This window comes from Pseudophryne corroboree, chromosome 10, assembly GCF_028390025.1.
Source record: "Pseudophryne corroboree isolate aPseCor3 chromosome 10, aPseCor3.hap2, whole genome shotgun sequence".
In the NCBI taxonomy this organism is placed as follows: domain Eukaryota; kingdom Metazoa; phylum Chordata; class Amphibia; order Anura; family Myobatrachidae; genus Pseudophryne; species Pseudophryne corroboree.
Genome location: NC_086453.1, coordinates 367,555,841 through 367,575,193, shown reverse-complemented (window position 1 = coordinate 367,575,193; position 19,353 = coordinate 367,555,841). Strand labels below are relative to the sequence as shown.

At 45.8% G+C, this 19,353-nt stretch overlaps 1 protein-coding gene across 1 annotated transcript in view; it reads left to right on the top strand.

Moving 5' to 3' along the window:
• The first annotated feature begins 3,359 nt into the window (after positions 1-3,359).
• The window catches only part of LOC134965682 (nicotinamide N-methyltransferase-like), a 29,524-nt gene continuing 13,530 nt past the window's right edge, over positions 3,360-19,353 (top strand). The window contains exons 1-2 of the mRNA XM_063942002.1: positions 3,360-3,659; positions 4,713-4,920. Coding sequence (XP_063798072.1) covers positions 3,509-3,659; positions 4,713-4,920 — 359 coding nt within the window. The 5' untranslated portion in view covers positions 3,360-3,508. The remainder of the gene's footprint in view (positions 3,660-4,712; positions 4,921-19,353) is intronic.

Genomic DNA, 19,353 nt, shown 5'->3' with positions numbered 1-19,353 from the left:
CGCACAGCATTTCTGTACATTCCCTCCCCCCTGACATCTCTCTATCTTTTCTCAACCGGATACCATTTCTGTATGCCCTCTATACTGCCCTGAATTTCTGGATCTATTATCTACCGGGCTGCGTATGTTTAAAGGCCTGCAGGGGTTAACGGGGCGTAGCCCCTAACGACGGTGTGAAGAGCGCCCGTAGGGCGCGATGAATCACCTAGTTCACATTATATTACACAGTAGTACACCTTATACATGTTACACCACACAGGAGAGCCCCTTATACACATTACACCATGGCAGAGCCGCTATGGAAGTAGCTGTACTTAACCATTTACTTGTTTAAATCAAATACAGCATCTCAGATAAATTAAAAAGGGAAGGGGGGTGGCGGCAGTGCACCCTCTAACTTTTTTGGCACCCGGAGCTCAAGCTCTACTGAAGCCACCTCGCTACACACCTGCCTACAGATAGTAGAAGTGGGGGGAAGGTGGAGTCATGAGAGGAGACAGAGAAAGAACAGTCAGAGAGGAAGGAGAGTTGCTAGGAGAGGGTAGTATCATGCAGACCAAGGGAGTCAAGGATTTGCAGAAGGAGTGCGTAGTCCACAGTGTCAAAAGCAGCAGAGAGGTCAAGGAGAACAAGCAGAGAGTAGTAGCTTTTGGATTTAGCATAAATGAGGACATTGCAGACTTTCGAGAGGGTAGTTTCAGTTGAGTGGAGAGGATAGAAGCCAGACTGGAATGGGTCAAGCAGTGAGTGCAGTGGCAAACGCAGGATTTGCATGGGGGGGTTTCCAGAACTGGGCGGAGCCAATCACGGGGGTGGGGAATGAGGTGACCCAGTATATGCTGGGTCCATAAAACTAGTGTGTGTGTGTGTGTGTGTGTGTGTGTGTGTGTATGTGTATATATATATATCTACACCTATATATATATATATATATATATATATATATATATACATACACACACACATACATATACACATATACATAGCATATTAATAATAATAATAATATTATTTATATAGCGCTCTTTCTCCAACAGGACTGAAGGCGCTTTACAGACATCAAAAACAATACACATGATACAGAGGATTTAAGTAATACAGCAATAGATAAGCCACACAGACATAAAAGAAAACCTTAAGCACACAGAAAGCATAATGCAGGATTGGTGTAGGCATTTTGAGTAATTAAACATGCATACATGTATATATATATATATATATATATATATATATGTACACACACATATAGTACACATATATATATATACACATGTATATATATATATATCGTGTGTGTGTGTGTGTGTGTGTGTGTGTGTGTGTGTGTGTGTGTGTGTGTGTGTGTTTTTATATGTATGTATGTATGTATATACATGTGTATATATGTATGCACATGGCTATATATGTACTATAATTAACATAAAGTAAACTTTTATTGCACTTGCAAGTGCCACCAGGAAGACAGCAGGCTGCAGAGGACGCTAGACAGTCATTAATAATACTCATGCAGCTAAAAAAAAACAAAAAAAAAAAACTTTTTTTGTGGAGGGGGGTTTCTGGGTACTCGGAAACCCCCCTGGGTGCGCCACTGGAGTGGGAAGAAAAAAAGGCAGAAAGGTGGTTGTAGACAATATGTTCAAGGAGTTTGAAGGCAAAAGGGAAGATTGAGGGGGGAGAGAGATGGGTCAGTAGTTGGAGAGAGTGTGTGGATCAAGAGTAGGTTTTTTTAAGAATAGGGGAGATGAGTCATGCTTGAAGCAGAGGGGGCAGAGCCTGGAACAGGCAGAAAGAGAGAGGTAGCGGAGGAGGTAGGAGAGGATAGGGTCAAATGGGGAGGTGGAGGGAGGGAAACAGATAAGGGCCATGACTTCCTCACCAGATACATGGGAGAAAGATGTCAGAGTTGGTAATAGGGATGGGGAGGAGTGGTATAGGAGAGGAGGTGGCTGGTTGCTGATGGTCTTGTTGGATGTGATGTCCTAACATATGGAGTGATATTTGGAAGTAAAGTAAGTGGCAAAGTCAAGAGCAGAGATTGAGGAAGGGAGCAGGAGCGGTTCTTGGTGCGGGCAAGCAGTGCCCTGCAGGCGCCCACCACCTACCCGCACCCCGCTCCCTGGCTGCAGAAGATGCCGTGAGCTGTGTGGGCATCCGCTGCAGCCAGCGCACCTGTCAGACGCTAGAGGTCATTAGTGACCTCTAGTGTCTGTGCGGCGCTGCTGTGGGAGAGACATCATGACGTCTCTCCCATAGAGAGGAGCCGCAGGCAGCCAGATGGAGCAGTAACAGCAGAGGTCGGGAAGCAGAAGCGGGGCAGTGGTAGGTATTGTTTTGTTTTTTTGTGTGTGTTTGTAAGCGGCTACTAAGGGGCACAGCAAGAAGGGGCACAACTACTGGGAGCACAGTGACAGGGGGCACAACTACTGGGGGCATAGCTACAGGGGGCAAATCTACACAGCTACTGGGACAAATCTACTGGGGGCAAATCAACTAGGGCACAATTACTTGTTGCAAATCTATTGGGGGCACAGCTACTGCGGGCATAACTGTGGCCACTCCCCTCCGCTATGAAGCAACACCCCCTATTTTTTGTCACGCACCTTTGGTGCGCACTGTTTTACCACTGGAAGGGGCGCCAGTGGAAACTTTTGCACTGTGTGCTACAAGGTGTAGAACCAGCCCAGGAGGGGAGACAAGGTAGGGGTGGTGGGTAGAGAAGGGAGTTGAGGGTAGCAAAGAGGCTCCTAGGGGGTGGAAGACTGGAAGGAGATGAGGTTCTTGAAGTATGACTTTAATGAGGGAAAGTGCAGCACTGAAGGATGAGAGCATAAGTTTATCATGGAGGAAGTCTGCCTTAGAGCGCGATTTCCTCCACTGTCCCTCAGCAGTACGTGAGCATTTTTGCAGATATCTGGAGCATTTAGTGTACCAGGGTTCAGGTGTTGACCTGTGATGGTGAATGGTGGTATGTGGAGTAACAGAGTTAAGAGCAGAAGTAAGGGAAGCATTGTATAGGAAGTGGCTTGTTCAGGGCATGAGAGAGACAGTATAGGAGAGAGAAGTGAGTTGAGCAGGGAGTATAGGGAAGTTATATTGATAGCCTCAATGTCACTTCTTTTTTACTATTTTATCACTTGTCCAGGCGTACATCTACCTCTATATTAGCCAACCAACAGCTGATTACTTCTGCTGAGGAATTTGAAGCCCTGGAGGAATTTAAAGGAGCTTCACTGAATTTTGATTCCACAATGACAGTCCCAATATCTGTATACAGTATGTGTATTGAAAAATAATTAGTATAATGATTTATTCTGCTTTAGGAGATGATCACGCTGTCTCCTGCATTCCCATGACATCTCCAGAGGCTGATAAACCATCATGTGATAACACTGACATCCTGGTTACTGGTGAATATAAATAACTGGATCCTAGTGTATATAAACAGAATTCCTGAGCCAGTAAATTAATAGATGTGAGCGGCAGACAGCCTGTGACACAGTAATAGAAGATGGATTCCAGCACCCATAAATTCTATCCTAAACATGGCTTTGATTCTAGAGACTATCTGGAATCATATTTTTCTAACAAACCAGACAAGGGCTTTGAAGACGATTCACTTAGATTTCCAATGGAATGTTTACACCGTGCATTCAGTGAGGGTATGTATATTATACTGACAGTATATATAATATACTGACCAACTTATCCTAGTGTGAGTGATTACATGTATATGATTGTGTGTTGGGGAATTTACACTGTATTCTCTAATGGAGCAGGGACTGATGTGCATGACAAATATATTCTCTGTACAGCGCTGAATAAAATGCTTGGACTATATAAATATATTGTAATAATGATTCTTTATGATTGATCTAAGACTATATATTTCTATGCATTTGTTAAAGTGAATAATTACTTTTTTATTTCCTAAATGCAATGCCTATGAGTCTGTCTTTGATGACGGAACATGACTGTGTACAGTACATAGTGATTGCCATTGAGTGTTAGGAATATGCATTACATCATTATATCTGTCACTGACATACTGTTGTTACTGTATAATGAGTGTGGATGAAAGAATCCTGTGTAATCACACTGACAGATGACAAGGACTAGTAGATGCAACAGTTTGTTTCCATGCCAAGTTCTGTTGTGCTTCATATACAGTCACACAGATATACAGTGTTACATATCATATTAATCAGCACACTCTCCTGGTACGTGCTAGGTGCATTGCATTGTAATAGACACTAGCAGAGGGTACTGGTAACTCACACACACCAAGCATCAGTGATATCTAAGTGTGCATGATTCCTAAGAGTTTAGATTATGGCACATGATGACACTACTGAGGTGTGTAAATGTTGGTGTGTATATGCTGGAAAGATGTCTCCAGTTACTGGAAATGCTGATCAAAGAAGTACTTACAGTATATACCTCATACATTACCATGAACCAGCAACAGGTGTGTTGTGAGGAAGTGACTTACCTGTATCTAGGGATGTGCGGGTTCTCACTTGTGTTGGATAACCAATAAGATAAATCTGGATAAATCCAAACTTGCAATAAATTTGGCAAAACATACTGAGTAAATACGAACCGCACATCTCTACCTGTAACAGGACATTACAGAATGATATATAGTAGAGTACTGTAGATGCTACATATTACAGTATATTACACTCTGTAATCACTGGGATTTTTACCTGCAGGTCACATTAAGGGAGACCTTTTGATTGACATCAGTAGTGGATCCCTCATTCATCATCTCTATACAGCCAGCGGATATTTCAAAGAGATCCTTGTGCTGAAGTGCTCTGAGCAATGTATTATGGAGCTGAACAAATGGATTAACACACATACCGGAGCATTTGATTGGTCTCACATAATGGAATATATTAAATGTACAGAAGGAAACAGGTAAGAAAACATATTTTCCACAACATCTATTACTGTAAATCCAGTGTCAGTACTCAGTAACCTATTCCAAATGCTTTACACTGGGCGTCATTTAGTTTGGGCTGAAAGAAATATCCCTGTTGTACAGCTCATCAAATGGGGAGTCATTCCGAGTTGTTCGCTCGCTAGCCGATTTTAGCAGTCGTGCAAACACTAAGCCACCGCCCTCTCATATCTTAGCTTAGCAGACGTGCGAACGAAAGGATCTCAGAGCGACTACAAAAAACAATTGTGCAGTTTCAGAGGAGCTCCAGACCTACTCAGCGCTTGCGATCACCTCAGACTGTTCAGTTCTGGATTTGACGTCGTGAACACGCCCTGCGTTCGCCCAGCCATGCCTCGGTTTTTCCTAGCACGCCTGTGTTTTTTCAAACACTCCTTGAAAACGGTCAGTTGACACCCAGAAACGCCCACTTCCTGTCAATCACTCTGTGACCAGCAGTGCAGCAGAAAAGCTTCGCTAGATCTTGTGTAAAACTACATCAGCTGTTGTGAAAGTACGCATGCGCAGAAATGCAGTTTTTTTGCATCATCGCTGCGCAACGAACATTTTTAGCTAGCGATCAACCCCCATGGTCTCTTGTTACATGTAGTTCAGCAGACTTAGCTAATATTACTAAACCCCTTACTGTTTAAATCTTTTATTTTAAATAAACAACATGTCCAAATCCCTGGGTTTCAATTTCATTCATCCCCTAGATCCATATGGAGCAATAGGTAAAAATAAAAAAAAAAACTTTAGTGAGGGACATTAAGTTGCACCTTGTATTGTATAGACATGAATTAATCAAAAGGAGCCTTGTAGCACATAACCATTGTGAGTCTGGCTGCAGTAAGAGAAACCATTCTGTTGGCTGTTCGTTATTAATCTCTTGTAGTCATTGAATGAGCATATTATTATGTCAGATTGATTAATTGCTGGCATCTACTTTTATAGGTGTGATGCAGCCAGTGGCGGGCTGGGATGGGGAGGCATGGTGCCATAGATTTTGAGCTCCTGGGCCACCCGCAGCCACACTCTGCTTGCACAAAGCTGGTTGTGGGAGGCAGAAAGGAGGTAGGCAGAGAGGATGCTCCCCACCTGGCCGCTCTGCCCTATAACACAATAAGAGAAGCTGGCCGGGCATCTCCGCCTCCCTGAGCTCCTCTCTCACTGACAGTCAGGTGTCACTATGCATGTGCATTGGGCTGCTGTGTGCCGCTGCTGGGGAGCTTGCCATCATCGGACAAGAAGAGCTGAGCAGACACTGGAGACTAGGCAAAAGTAGAGCAGGTAAGTTTGTTTGTGCTGCTGAGGGATGGTTATTGGAGGAGCCAGGGAGATTGCTTTGCACTGGGTGGGGAGAGCGAGTGCAGTGGGGAGGACACTGAGGGGGCCTGAGTAGGGGTTTGATATGTGGTGGTTGTTGAAGGGGGGGGGGTGCATTGAAGGGAGATGATGTGAGGTGGACATTGAAAGGGTTAGGGAGTGATGTGAGATTGACATTGTAGGGTGGTTCTGTGTGGGGTAGATAGAGAAGGGGGAGTTCGGTGATAGCTGGACAGAAAAAGGGGGGGGAGTGCATTGAAGGGAGATGATGTGAGGTGGACATTGAAAGGGTTAGGGAGGGATGTGAGATGGACATTGTAGGGTGGTGCTGTGTGGGGTGGATAGTGAAGGGGGAGTTCTGTGATAGCTGGACAGAAAAAGGGGGAGGGGTGCTTTGACATGGACATGAAAGGAGGGTGAGTGCCAGGAGGTGTGCATTAGAGGGGCAAGGGGGGCTGTAAGGTAGTTATTAAATGTGGGGAGTGCTTGGGATGGACAGTGAAGGCTCTGGTGGGAGTGCTGTGATATGGATGTTGAGGGTCCGGATTACTGTAGGGTGGATGTTAGAAGGGGCTGGGGAAGGGGGGAGGTGCTGTGAAGTGAATAGTAGGGGGAAGGGGAGGGCTGTGAGGAGAACTTTGACATGGAGAAGGGTGACAGAAGAAAGTGAATGCTGTAAGGGGGCAGTGAGGGTGTCTCTGAGGTGGACAATGAGTGCAGTTTTTGGTACAGTGAGGTCAGTGTGTGCTGTACAGTCAGTGAGTGGACTGTGGGGGAGGGGTCAGTGGGTGAGCTCTGAGGTCAGTGAGTGCTGAGTGGTCAGTGAGTGAACTGTGGGGGAGGGGTCAGTGGGTGAGCTGTGAGGCCAGTGTGTGTTGTGTGGTCAGTGAGTGGACTGTGGGGGAGGGGTCAGTGGGTGAGCTGTGAGGTCAGTGAGTGCTGCAAGGGGCTCATGTTATATGGAAGGAACTGACTGAGACTGAGAGCTATAGAGGGGGTAATGAGAGACAGCTTTGGAGGAGAAAATTGAGGATATACTGTACGCAGGGAGAACTAAATGAGGCAGCTATGGAGGGGACAGTCAGGGAAATATGCCGGTAAGTGCTCATAGGAAAGTAGGGGCCAATTGGTTGCATTTGCTCCCCAGGTTGAAATTTGCCAACCAGCAACTTGGTGGTGGTAGGGGGCACCATCCAAAATCTTACATAGGGTGTCAAATTAGTTAGGGTTGGTTCAGCAGTTGTGTATTGATAAATCTGAAAGGTGTGTCATAAAAATGACTTACATCCACATGTAAATGATCTCCTCAGTTAGTAAGATCTACATGTTGAAGAAAAGACACTGTTATTTTACAGGATTTGTTTGTGTATTGTATTTTACAAGAGGCTCCATATACTGTAAGTGGCCACATTATTTAAAATGCATGTAGCCATAGGGATCATTTAGATAAATGTATGAACCGTCGATATGGGTGGAAGCGGTCGCAGCGCATGTTATGTGTGCTATACCGCTTCCCTCCCATATATGATAGCCGTGGTGATTGTACAGTGACAATAGCAAGTTAATAAGTGCGGGTAATGTATGAATGGTCAGCATCGATTTCGACAGCTGCATGGTGTTGATGCCCATACACTACAGCAGGGACAGAGGTGTCCCTGGCTGTGGCAGGTGCCAGCTCCGGACTGCGCTGGGGATCTCGTGTGAGTAGCGAGATCCCGCGCATGCACGGAGGAGTCGGCTTGGAAAGAGACACATTGCGTCAGCACTAAGCTGATGGGTTGTGTGCTCAAGGGGACATCACCGGAGGGGGGAAGCTTTTGCTCCCCTGCTTCGGCAGACAATATGTTCTTACATCTTGTCAATGTCCCTTCCAGCTTCACCTTGGTGCTGCTATAATACATTTACCCCAATGTGTCTTATAACCAGTGCAGGGAAATGGCACTGATGAGCCAACTTTAATGTGTGTATCTCTGATTTCTCTTTTTCCCCAAGAATGTAACAGCTGCAGCATAATGGAGATAAGGTGCAATCAGGGAGATTGCTGGTCTATTCAGGGAGTCTCCTGCAGAATGCGGGAAGGTAGGAAACTATGGTCTTAGGCATAATTTGTGGCTTCAAAGTACCGGGAAAGCATTCTGCTTCCATTCCGGGGGTGTAGTACGGTATGCCAGGGGCTGGCTCCCGGCGACCAGCATACCGGCGACGCATTCCCGACCGCCGGCATACTGACAGCGTGGTGAGTTTAAATGAGCCCCTTGCGGGCTTGCTGCACTCGCCGCGCTGCGTGCCACACTATTTATTCTCCCTTCAGGGGGGTCGTGGACCCCCAATAGGGAGAAAAAGTGTCCGTATGCCGGCTGTCGGGATTTTGGCGCTGGTATACTGTGCGTCGGGATCCCGACAGCCGGCAAACTGAAGACCACCACAGTCCGGACTCACATCTTCTGTCCTCACCATAGGGACCTTCTTCATCCTGAAGCATGCCAACTCTCAGTCTTGTCAGTACTGTAGAATATATTGAAATCTCTCAGATACTGTTATCATATATACAATTTATTGAGGCACACTGTTTGTTGTGATCTACTGTAAATGTTGACACCTCATATAATTTCCTGTTTTCTGCATTGAGCAGTAACAGATGTAGCCACACTCATTGTGGCTGGCGCTGAGGAGGAAGATGATGATGAGGATTCTGATGGTGATGTGGTTTGTTTGAATAAGGCAACAGTGGAGACAGTTGTAGGCCATGGGATGAGAAAGCCGATTGTCATGCCTGGGCAAAATATCAAAAAAGCACTCTCTTCGGTATGGAATTATTTCTCCACAAATATGGACAACAAGTGTCAATGCGTATGTTGCCTTTGTCAATCCGTAATAAGTAGGGTTAAGGATGTTAACAACCTAGGAGCATCCTCCCTGATACGTCACCTGCAGTGCATTCATCAGAAGTCATTGTCAAGTTCAGAAACTTTGGGTATGAGCGAAAGCAGTCCACTGACACCAGGGGCATAGCCCGAACTTTGTGGGCCCCATAGCAACATTTTGAAGGGGCCCCCCATCCCAATGCTTCTTTAGAGAAACTTCCCTGCAGCAGTTGTTTGTTTTATGCCCTATAATAGGGCATAAAACATCGCAGAACTGCTTAGGTTCACCCAATGTCACATTTCAGAGCTGCCAGAACACATTATGCCACACAGTATGCTCAATTTACATTATTATCAGATATATGGTGCTCCCAGTTCACATTGTGCCTCATTACAGTGCCCTGGTTCATATTACGTAACATTAAAATGCACTCCAGTTAATTCTAAACCACACTACAATAAGCAGGTCCAGGGACATACCTAGATTTATTGCAGGCCTTTAGAAAAAAGTATGAAAGGACCCCTACATACCACCCAATGGCAAAACATTTATATAACACATGTAACTTTGGAAGGAAAGGTGGGCCCCTCTCAGTTCTGGGCCCCATAGCAGTTACACTGACTGCATTTATGGTAGCTATGCCCTTGACTGACACCTAAATCTCTTGTTCCTGCTGTAACCAAGCTCCGGTAAGTCACACTATCAACTCCCTCAATGTCAATTTCCTCCTCAGTCAGGAACGGAAGTATTATTTATTTATTTATTACCAGTTATTTACATAGCGCACACATATTCTGCCGCACTTTACAGATACTATTTTCCCATTTACATCGGTTCCTGCCCCAGTGGAGCTTACAATCTATATTCCCTACCACATGTACACAAGCACACATTCATACTACGGTTAATATGTGGTGAGATCCAATTGACCTAACAGTATATTTTTGGATTGTGGGAGGAATCCGGAGTACCCAGAGGAAACCCATGCAAGTACGGGGAGAATATACAAATTCCGCATAGGTAGAGCCATGGTCAAACCCATGACCTCGGTGCTGTGAGGCAGTAATGCTAACCATTACACAATCCGTACTGCCCGTAGTGCCCGGAAGTAATACTGCAGGCCATGTCACTGGCATGACTGACGAGTCCTCTCCTAACCGGGAATCCTCCGGAGGATCCTTGAGTGGTACGCCTACTGCTGCTGCTGTTGTTGCTGCTGGGAGTTGATCATCATCCCAGAGAGGAAGTCGGAAGACCACTTGTACTACTTCAACTAAGCAATTGACTGTCCAACAGTCCGTTGGTGGAAGATGAACAATTACAGCAGTCACCCTGTTACAAAGCAGATTACTGAGGCCATAACAACTATGCGGGTGTTAGACATGCACCCAGTATCCGCCATTAGTGCATTTAGACAGACATACTGTGTCCCCGGTACCAAATCCCATCTAGATTCCACTTCACTAGGCATGTGATTCCCAGACTGTACAGGGACAATAAGAAAAATGTCCCCAGTGTCCTGAAAAATGTGTTTGTACCCAGTGTTCACTTAACCACGGACATGTGGACAAGTGGAGCAGGGCAAACTAAGGACTACATGAATATGACAGCAAACTGGGTAGATGTATTGCCTCCCGCAGCAACTACAGCAGCAGCACCAGTAGCAACATCTCACAAACGCCAGCTCATTCCTAGGCAGGCTATGCTGTGTATCACCGGTTTCCATAAGAGGGACACCGCTGACAACCTCTTATGGAAACTGAAGGACATCATCGCACAATGGCTTACCCTTCTTAGACTCCTGGGGATTTGTGATATCTGACAATGCCACCAATATTATGCCAGCATTACATCTGGGCAAATTCCAGCACATCCCATGTTTTGCACACACAATTAATTTGGTGATGCAGATTTTTTTTTTAAATGACAGGGGCGTGCAGGAGATGCTGTTGGTGGCCCTGAAAAATTGCTGCCCACTTTCAACATCCAGTGACTGTGTGCCAAAGAATAGAGCATCAGCAAACACTCCTGTACCTGCTCTGCCATCACCTGAAGCAAGAGGTGGTAACGAGGTACAATTGAACACTCTATATGCTTCAGAGGATGGAGGAGCAGCAAAAGGCCATTCAAGCCTATACATCCACCTATGAAATAGACAACGGAGGGGGAATGCACTTGACTCAAGCACAGTGGAGAATGATTTCCATCTTGTGCAAGGTTCTCCAACCCTTCGAACTTGCCACACGTGAAGTCAGTTCAGACACTGCCAGCTTGAGTCAGGTCATTCCCCTCATCAGGCTTTTGCAGAAACAGCTGGAAAAATTGAAGGAGGAACTAAGACAGAGTGATTCCGCTAAGAATGTGGGACTTGTGGATAGAGCCCTTCATTCGCTTTACCAGGATTCAAGTATGGTCAATCTGTTGAAATCAGAGCACTACATTTTGGCCACCGTGCTCGATCCCAAGTTTAAAGCCTACGTTGTATCTCTCTTTCCGGCAGACACAAGTTTGCAGAGGTTCAAAGACCTGCTGGTGAGAAAATGGTCAACTCAAGCGGAACGTGACCCGTCAACAGCTCCTCCTTCACATTCTCCCGCAACTGGAGCTGCGAGGAAAAGGATAAAATTTCCTATCCCACCCGCTGGCGGTGATGCAGGGCAGTCAGAAGCAAGTGTTGACATCTGGTCTGGACTGAAGGACCTGCCATCAGTTACTGATATGCCTACTTTCACTGCATAGGATTCTGTCACCATTGGAAGAATGGTGGATTACATGGGTGACAGCATCACTGTAGGCATGTCAGACAGTCCGTACGTATACTGGCAGGAAAAAGAGGCAATTTGGAGGCCCTTGCACAAACTGGCTTTATTTTACCTAAGTTGCCCCCCCTCCAGTGTGTACTCTGAAAGAGCGTTTAGTGCAGCCGGTAACCTTGTCAGCAATCGGCGCAGGAGGTTACTTCCAGAAAATGTGGAGAAGATGATGTTCATCAAAATGCATTATACATTTGTCAATGAAGACCTTTAGCAGCAATTGCTTCCAGAAAGTACACAGGGACCTGTGATGGTGGATTCCTGGGGTGACGAATTAAGTCTCTGTGAGGATGAGAATGTACACACTGAAAGGGGTGAGGAATTGAAGGATGAGGATGACATCTTGCCTCTGTTGAGCCAGTTTGTGCAAGGAGAAATTAATTGTATTTTTTGGTGGGGGAATGATTGCTTCTTTTTTGTGTATGCCCAAACAAACCAGTAATTTCAGCCACGGTCGTGTGGCAGACCCTTTCGTTGAAATGATTGGTTTGTTAAAGTGTGCATGTCCTGTTTATACAACATAAGTGTGGGTGGGAGGGCCCGGGTAGGAGGGCCCAAGGATGTTCCATCTTGCACATCTTTTTTTTCTTTGCATTATGTGCTCTTTGGGGCCTAGCTTTTAAAACTTCCATCCTGTCTGACACTGCAGTGCCACTCTTAGATGGGCCAGGTGTTTGAGCTGCCCACTTGTGTCGCGTAGCTTAGTCATCCAGCTACCTCGGTGCAACCTTTTGGCCTAAAAACAATATTGTGAGGTGTGAGGTGTTAAGAAAAGATGGGAAATGAGTGTAAATGAATGTTATTGAGGTTATTAATACCGTAGTATCAAAATTTCTCCCAAATTCTGTGATTTTAGCTGTTTTTATGTTTCAAATAAAATAGTCCAGATCCAAAACCAAAACCCGAAAGGGAGGTTTTGGCAAAATCAATCCACATCCAAAACACAAAACCCGAAAAGTGTCCGCCGCACATCTCTACTTTTCAGGTGCATGAAAGGGAGGGGTTATTCTAAAGAAGATAAAGATTCTCCCAGCACACCAAGGGGGATCAGCAATAACTTGAACACTACATGATAATAGCAAATTTAGAGATTATAAAGCTATGATTAAGCCACCAGACCTCGGTAGGCTTCTCTGTAGTATTCAACTCTTATTGCTGATTAGAGAGTAAAATAGGGAGTACAATATACCGTCCTCTATGTCACGGTTCTCGGATGGCAACATGGACTTTCCTGTACTAGGAGTTGGCTTTACCCAGTGTAGAGGCGCCGCATCTAATGTGCTGGTGGTGATCGCCAGGACTCCTGCAACAAGGTGTTGACTACGCTGTGCCCAGCACACAGGTTGCCGTCCTCTGCCTGGGTTCCTAATACGGGAGCTGGTATACACTGGAAAATGAAGAGAACACTTGGACCAGACTGAAACCAGCCTCTCAGGATACCGGACTGGGACTGGAATGCGCAAAACCCAGGCTGGAACCAGATCAGTTTGATGCTGGGTATTGCTGGGTGTAGTGATGTAATGGGTCAGGTAACTCTAAACTAGAATCAGAATTGCTGAAACAGTCTAAGTGCTGCGAGGTTGAACTGAACTGGGAACTGAGTAATAGACAGGGACTGGAATATCTTGTATTAATCTGCAGGGAAATCCTGGAATAATCAGACACAGAGAAATATGAACACAGCACTGAGCTAATAAAGTCCTCTAGTGTGAGCTTACTGTAACTGGGACTTGTACACAAACAAATAAATTACTTGGTTTAAGAAGTGCAGGAGACAAAGAAGTGTCCACTGACATCTTGTCTCCCTGCATGTTAATGAGCCTTTCTAGTCACACCACGCCGTGGTGTGACTCGTAGCGCCGTGTGTCTTTAGGTGTAACTTTTCCATTAAAATGCATCGTATTTAAAACAATGTGAATAGGACACACAAGCCGCTTATGCTGAGAAAAATGATATACAGCATGCCTATATTCTGTGTACAACTGCGGCTGTATCTGCACATGAAATGCTACATTACAGTGTTTTCCTAGTAAAAACTGTAACATACCATTTTGTATGCAGATACAGCTGCAGACACACACATATCATTCTAATCAGCAGAGTCTGCTTATGCATCCTATTCACACCGTGATGCAAATAAGATGCATTTCAGCAAAAATAGATGCCCGATGCAATCAGAGTTGCATGGGACCTGTCATCTCACTCATGCTAGGGATCTCCCACTACATGGCATATTGAGACAAGGGCCAATATTTACTAAAAAATCGAGTTTGTCCGATTTGTGTTTTTTTTTGCTAAGTCCCAACACGGGAATTCACTAAACACAAATCTCGGCAGTGTTTGGACTATTCTTAATGGTTTAAATGACAAAGTTAAGAAATACGAATGAATAGACCATCGGTCAAACGCGGCTGTTATTACATAGAATACGGGAATTCACTATTCATTCGTATTTGGGTGTTAGTCTCTGAGTGCTCAAATGCGGTCGGATTTTTTTGCGATTCGTAAAAAAAAGCGGCAAAAAAATAGACCTGCTTTTTTCAGTCGTGTTTACATGTGTTGCAAATAAAAAATCTCTCACACCTGAATTAGGATGCCTATAAAAGGATGTTAGGCCCATTTCAATACACCTACACTCAGAAATGGCAGCAGGACTGTGGGCCAGTGATCTTTTGTGTGCTGTGGGATTCCTCAGACTCAGACATCAGCCTGTAAGTACCCAGGGCCAAGAAACTGAACATGGTCAGCAGGTTGTACAGGTTCCGCTGAGGCTGCGCAGGCCTCGTTTTTTTAGGGGGCGTTTAAACTTGAACACATTGTCCGATGATAAGGTCATACAGATGTTCTGTCTAAATCGTAACAACATTTTCCGTCTGTATGACCTTGTCAAACTGGGCCTAGACCCTGAGACAGCATGCTCTCGCTCTGTCTCAGGCCTGCACAAACTCCTGGCTGTGTTGCACTTTCTGGCTACTGGCAGCTTTCAGGCTGTGTCTGGGGATGTCATAGGAATCTCACAGCCCTCATTTTCCAGAATATTAACACAGGTGATGTATACCTAACAATCTCTTCTGTTTTTTGTTTGTTTTAATTTCTCGGTGGCCAGTTCTGTCCTAAAATCTAATGTTTATTGTTCTTTTAAATATACACACAGGTGTTGGCTGTTTTGCAGCCCCACATCGAGGCCTCAATCTGCTTCCCTACCCAGGAGTCTCAGTGGCATGCCATCAGGGTATATTTCTATGAGCTGGCTGGCATGCCCAATGTGCTTGCAGCCATAGATTGCACACACATTCAGCTGAGACCACCTAGTGGCAGGCAGCACATATATACAAACCGCCATTTCGAACACTCCACAAATGTGCAGGTGGTTTGTGATGCAAATCTCAAAATAATGAGTGTTGTTGCTGGTTCCCCTGGGGGCTGCCATGACTCCTTCATCCTCAGTCAGTCATCCCTCTTTGATAAGTTTGAGGATGGACAAATACCAGATGGATGGCTGCTGGGTATGTAATTTGATATGTGTAGGCCTGCGTATACTTTGTACAAATACAGGTGCAGATGTATTAACCTGTAGAAGGCATAAGGAAGTAAGAAACCAGTGATCTGTGCAAGGTGAGAAAGGCACCAGCCAATCAGCTCCAATATGTAAATGAACATTTAGGAACAGATTGTCTGCTGCCTTTATTACCTTGCTGTTAGGGTCTCCTGCCCTGTGCTGCCATGTCGTCATGGCAACCGGGAGGCAAGTGCTAGCGGAGTAACCTGAGCGCAGCTGATACTCCGGTTCGGGTCTTTTGCTGTGCAGTGGTTACAGGCTCTGTGCACGGCAGGGGATCCGGTGCTGGTTTTTGTGCTCACAGTCTGTGAGGTCTGAGTGGGGCGTGGACAGCACCTGCTATATAAACCCTCTTCTCAGGTTAGGCAGATGCTGCTGAATCTTTGTTGGTTAGTCAGTTCCTGAAAGTTAGCTAGTACTGTGTAACTTTGTATTTGCTTGTTGCTTACTGCAAATAGGCCTTGGGATTTGGTACTACACTCTGCCAATCCAGACCTAGCAGTAAGACTGGAGTCAGTCATTTAACCTGCTGGGGTTCTTTTGCTACTCTGTGAACCTAGCAAGTTTGCGGCTGTATTCTCAGACTTGTCTGCCAAAATCCTTTCTCAATGTGCAAGGTGTCCAGGTGTCAGTTTAGTGGCAGTAAGCTGAACCGGTGCACTACAAGTGAGGACTAGGATTGTGGAGACTCTCCTTGTGTCTATTATTCCATCTCTGACCAAGGAGTTTACTGCCACACCCGTTGGTAACCCTTTAGGGTTTTGCTGTTGCCCTTAGCAACAGCATTTCGGGTTCTCTACGTATTAAATCACAACATCTCGCTTCTTTCCATCTGAGCATTCCTAATACTAAGGAGACACCCAGTTTCTTAGCCTTTGGGCTTCTCTGTTCACTTTGTGTTTATTTTGTTACTCTATCACCTTCTGTGTATGTAATGTCATATTCCCCAGTCTGTCTGTGAGTTCATTTGTTTTGCATCCCTCTCCGTTCAGACACTAGTACATTCCTGCTGGCACTGGTGTGCATAACATATTCAGCAGCCCAATACTCCTGTTGAAATTTTGTGGGAATATGGAGCATACCCCTCAAAATACTTTTAAACAGGTGGTCGGTGCAGGTCCTGACTCGCCAATTTAATGATTTGTCCATTAAAATGCACACCTCGCAGGCCGCTGGCGGAGCTCCCGCAGCAGCAGCAGCAGCAACTTCAGGGGTTAAGGAGCCGAAAGTAAATCTCCCGGATCGTTTTTCTGGAGATCGCTCGCAGTTCTTTTGTTTCAAGGAGAGCTGCAAACTGTATTTCCGGCTTAGGCCTCAGTCTTCTGGGTCGGAGATTCAGCGGGTGGGCATAATGATTTCCTTGCTACAAGGAGACCCACAGGTCTGGGCATATGGGTTGCAGCATGACTGTCCGTCGCTTAAAAGTGTTGATGCTTTTTTTACGGCACTGGGCATGTTGTATGATGACCCTGACAAGACGGCCTCAGCCGAGACTCAGATTTCGATCCTTAAGCAAGGGCGACGGCCAGTTGAGGTTTATTGTACAGAGTTTCGGAGGTTGGCCCATGATACCCAGTGGAATGACCAAGCCCTGAGACACCAGTACCGAAGAGGTCTTTCTAACCAGATAAAAGACCAACTGGTACAATATCCCTTGCCTGATAGCTTGGATCAGCTCATGCAGTTATCCATCCGGGTGGATAGACGGCTGAGAGAGCGTAGGCTTGAAAGGGAGACCGAGGTTTCCTTCTTTCCCAAGGGAACCTCAGACTCTGAGGAATTTTCCGAGGAGCCTATGCAGATTGGGGCTACCTGCCTCTCCTCGCGTGAGAAGACGCGGAGGAGACAGCAGGGTTTGTGTTTGTACTGTGGGAATAAAGGTCATGTGGTAGTATCATGCCAGAAAAGCCGGAAAACTTCAGGGCCTGAGGGTGATGGGAAATATCCTGTCAGGCCAGAAGTCAGAATTTCCCAAGAAGACTTTTATCATTCTGGTGACCTTGAAGATCCTCGGTCAAACTGTCAAGACTGAGGCCTTTGTGGACAGTGGGGCCGACGGGGTTTTTATGGACCGCCAATTTGCCCTGGAACACTCTGTTCCCTTAGTACCCTTGGCATCAGAAATTGAGATCTGTGGGTTAAACGGGGAACCATTATCCCAGGGTAAAATTACCTCTTGCACTAGTCAGATTTCTTTGTTTATTGGAGCCACACACTCTGAAAAGTTGTCCTTTTATGTGACTGTCTGTACTTTTGCCCCATTGGTGTTGGGGTTACCCTGGTTAAGGGCCCACAATCCTTAATTTGACTGGGTCTCTGGGGAGATTCTTAGTTGGGGTACTGATTGTTTCAGGAGTTGCTTGAGCCTTCCAGTCAGGCTTTCGCAGCTAAGTTTGCCAGGATTGCCAGGATGTTATGCAGATTTTGCGGATGTGTTCTCCAAAAAAATTGCAGAGGTACTACCTCCCCATCGCCCCTATGACTGTGCCATTGATTTTTGCCGAATGCTAAGCTTCCCAAGAGCAGGTTGTACTCCCTGTCACGTCCTGAGTCTCAGGCTATGGCAGAGTACATTCAGGAGAACTTGGCTAAGGGATTTATCAGACCTTCACAGTCCCCAGTTGGGTCGGGGTTCTTCTTCGTGGGTAAAAAGGACGGTTCATTGCGACCCTGCATCGACTTCAGGGAATTGAACCGTATCACGATTAAAAACTCATACCCACTCCCTCTCATTTCGGTCTTGTTTGACCAGCTTCGTACTGCCACCATTTTTTCTAAGATTGACCTACGCGGTGCGTACAATCTAATCCGAATAAGAGAGGGGGATGAATGGAAGACTGCCTTTAATACCCACTCAGGGCATTATGAATATTTGGTGATGCCTTTTGGGCTCTGTAATGCCCGGCAGTCTTCCAGGACTTCATGAACAATGTGCTCAGGGAATATTTGGATAGATTCTTAGTTGTATGCTTAGATGACATCCTAATCTTCTCCCATTCCCTGGAGGAACATCGGAAGCATGTACGCTTAGTCCTCCAGAAACTCAGAGACCACCGGCTTGGGGCGAAGCTGGAGAAGTGCGAATTTGAAGTTCAGCAAATCGCATTTCTAGGATATATTATATCCCCAGAAGGTTTCCAAATGGAGGGTTCCAAGGTACAGGCAGTCCTGGATTGGGTGCAGCCCACTAGTTTGAAGGCGCTTCAGCGTTTCCTGGGCTTTGCGAATTTTTATAGATGATTTATCGCTGGATTTTCGTCTATAGTGGCGCCCTTGGTGGCACTCACTAAGAAAGGGGCGGATGTTGCTCACTGGTCTTGTGAGGCCAAAGCGGCTTTTGCCCGTCTCAAAAGGGCATTTGTCTCAGCCAAGGTGCTGCGACACCCAGATCCAGAGCATCCTTTTGTGGTGGAGGTGGATGCCTCTGAGATGGGTATTGGGGCAGTGCTCTCTCAGATGGGGGTGTCTGATAATCGCCTTCATCCCTGTGCTTACTTTTCCCGTAAATTTTCGCCTGCCGAGATGAATTATGACGTGGGTAACCGGGAATTGTTGGCTATTAAGGATGCACTCGAGGAGTGGAGACACTGGCTTGAGGGGGCTAAGTTTGTGGTCTCAATTCTCACCGACCATAAGAATTTGGCATATTTAGAGTTAGCGAAGCGCCTCAATGCCAGGCAGGCACGATGGGCTTTGTTTTTTGCTCGCTTTAATTTTTTGATAACATATCGCCCTGGGTCAAAAAACATCAAGGCTGATGCGCTCTCGTGGAGTTTTGCTCCAATCCAGGAGACCACAGAGGAGCCGTTGCCCATTGTGTCCCCATCATGTATTAAAGTGGGCATTAC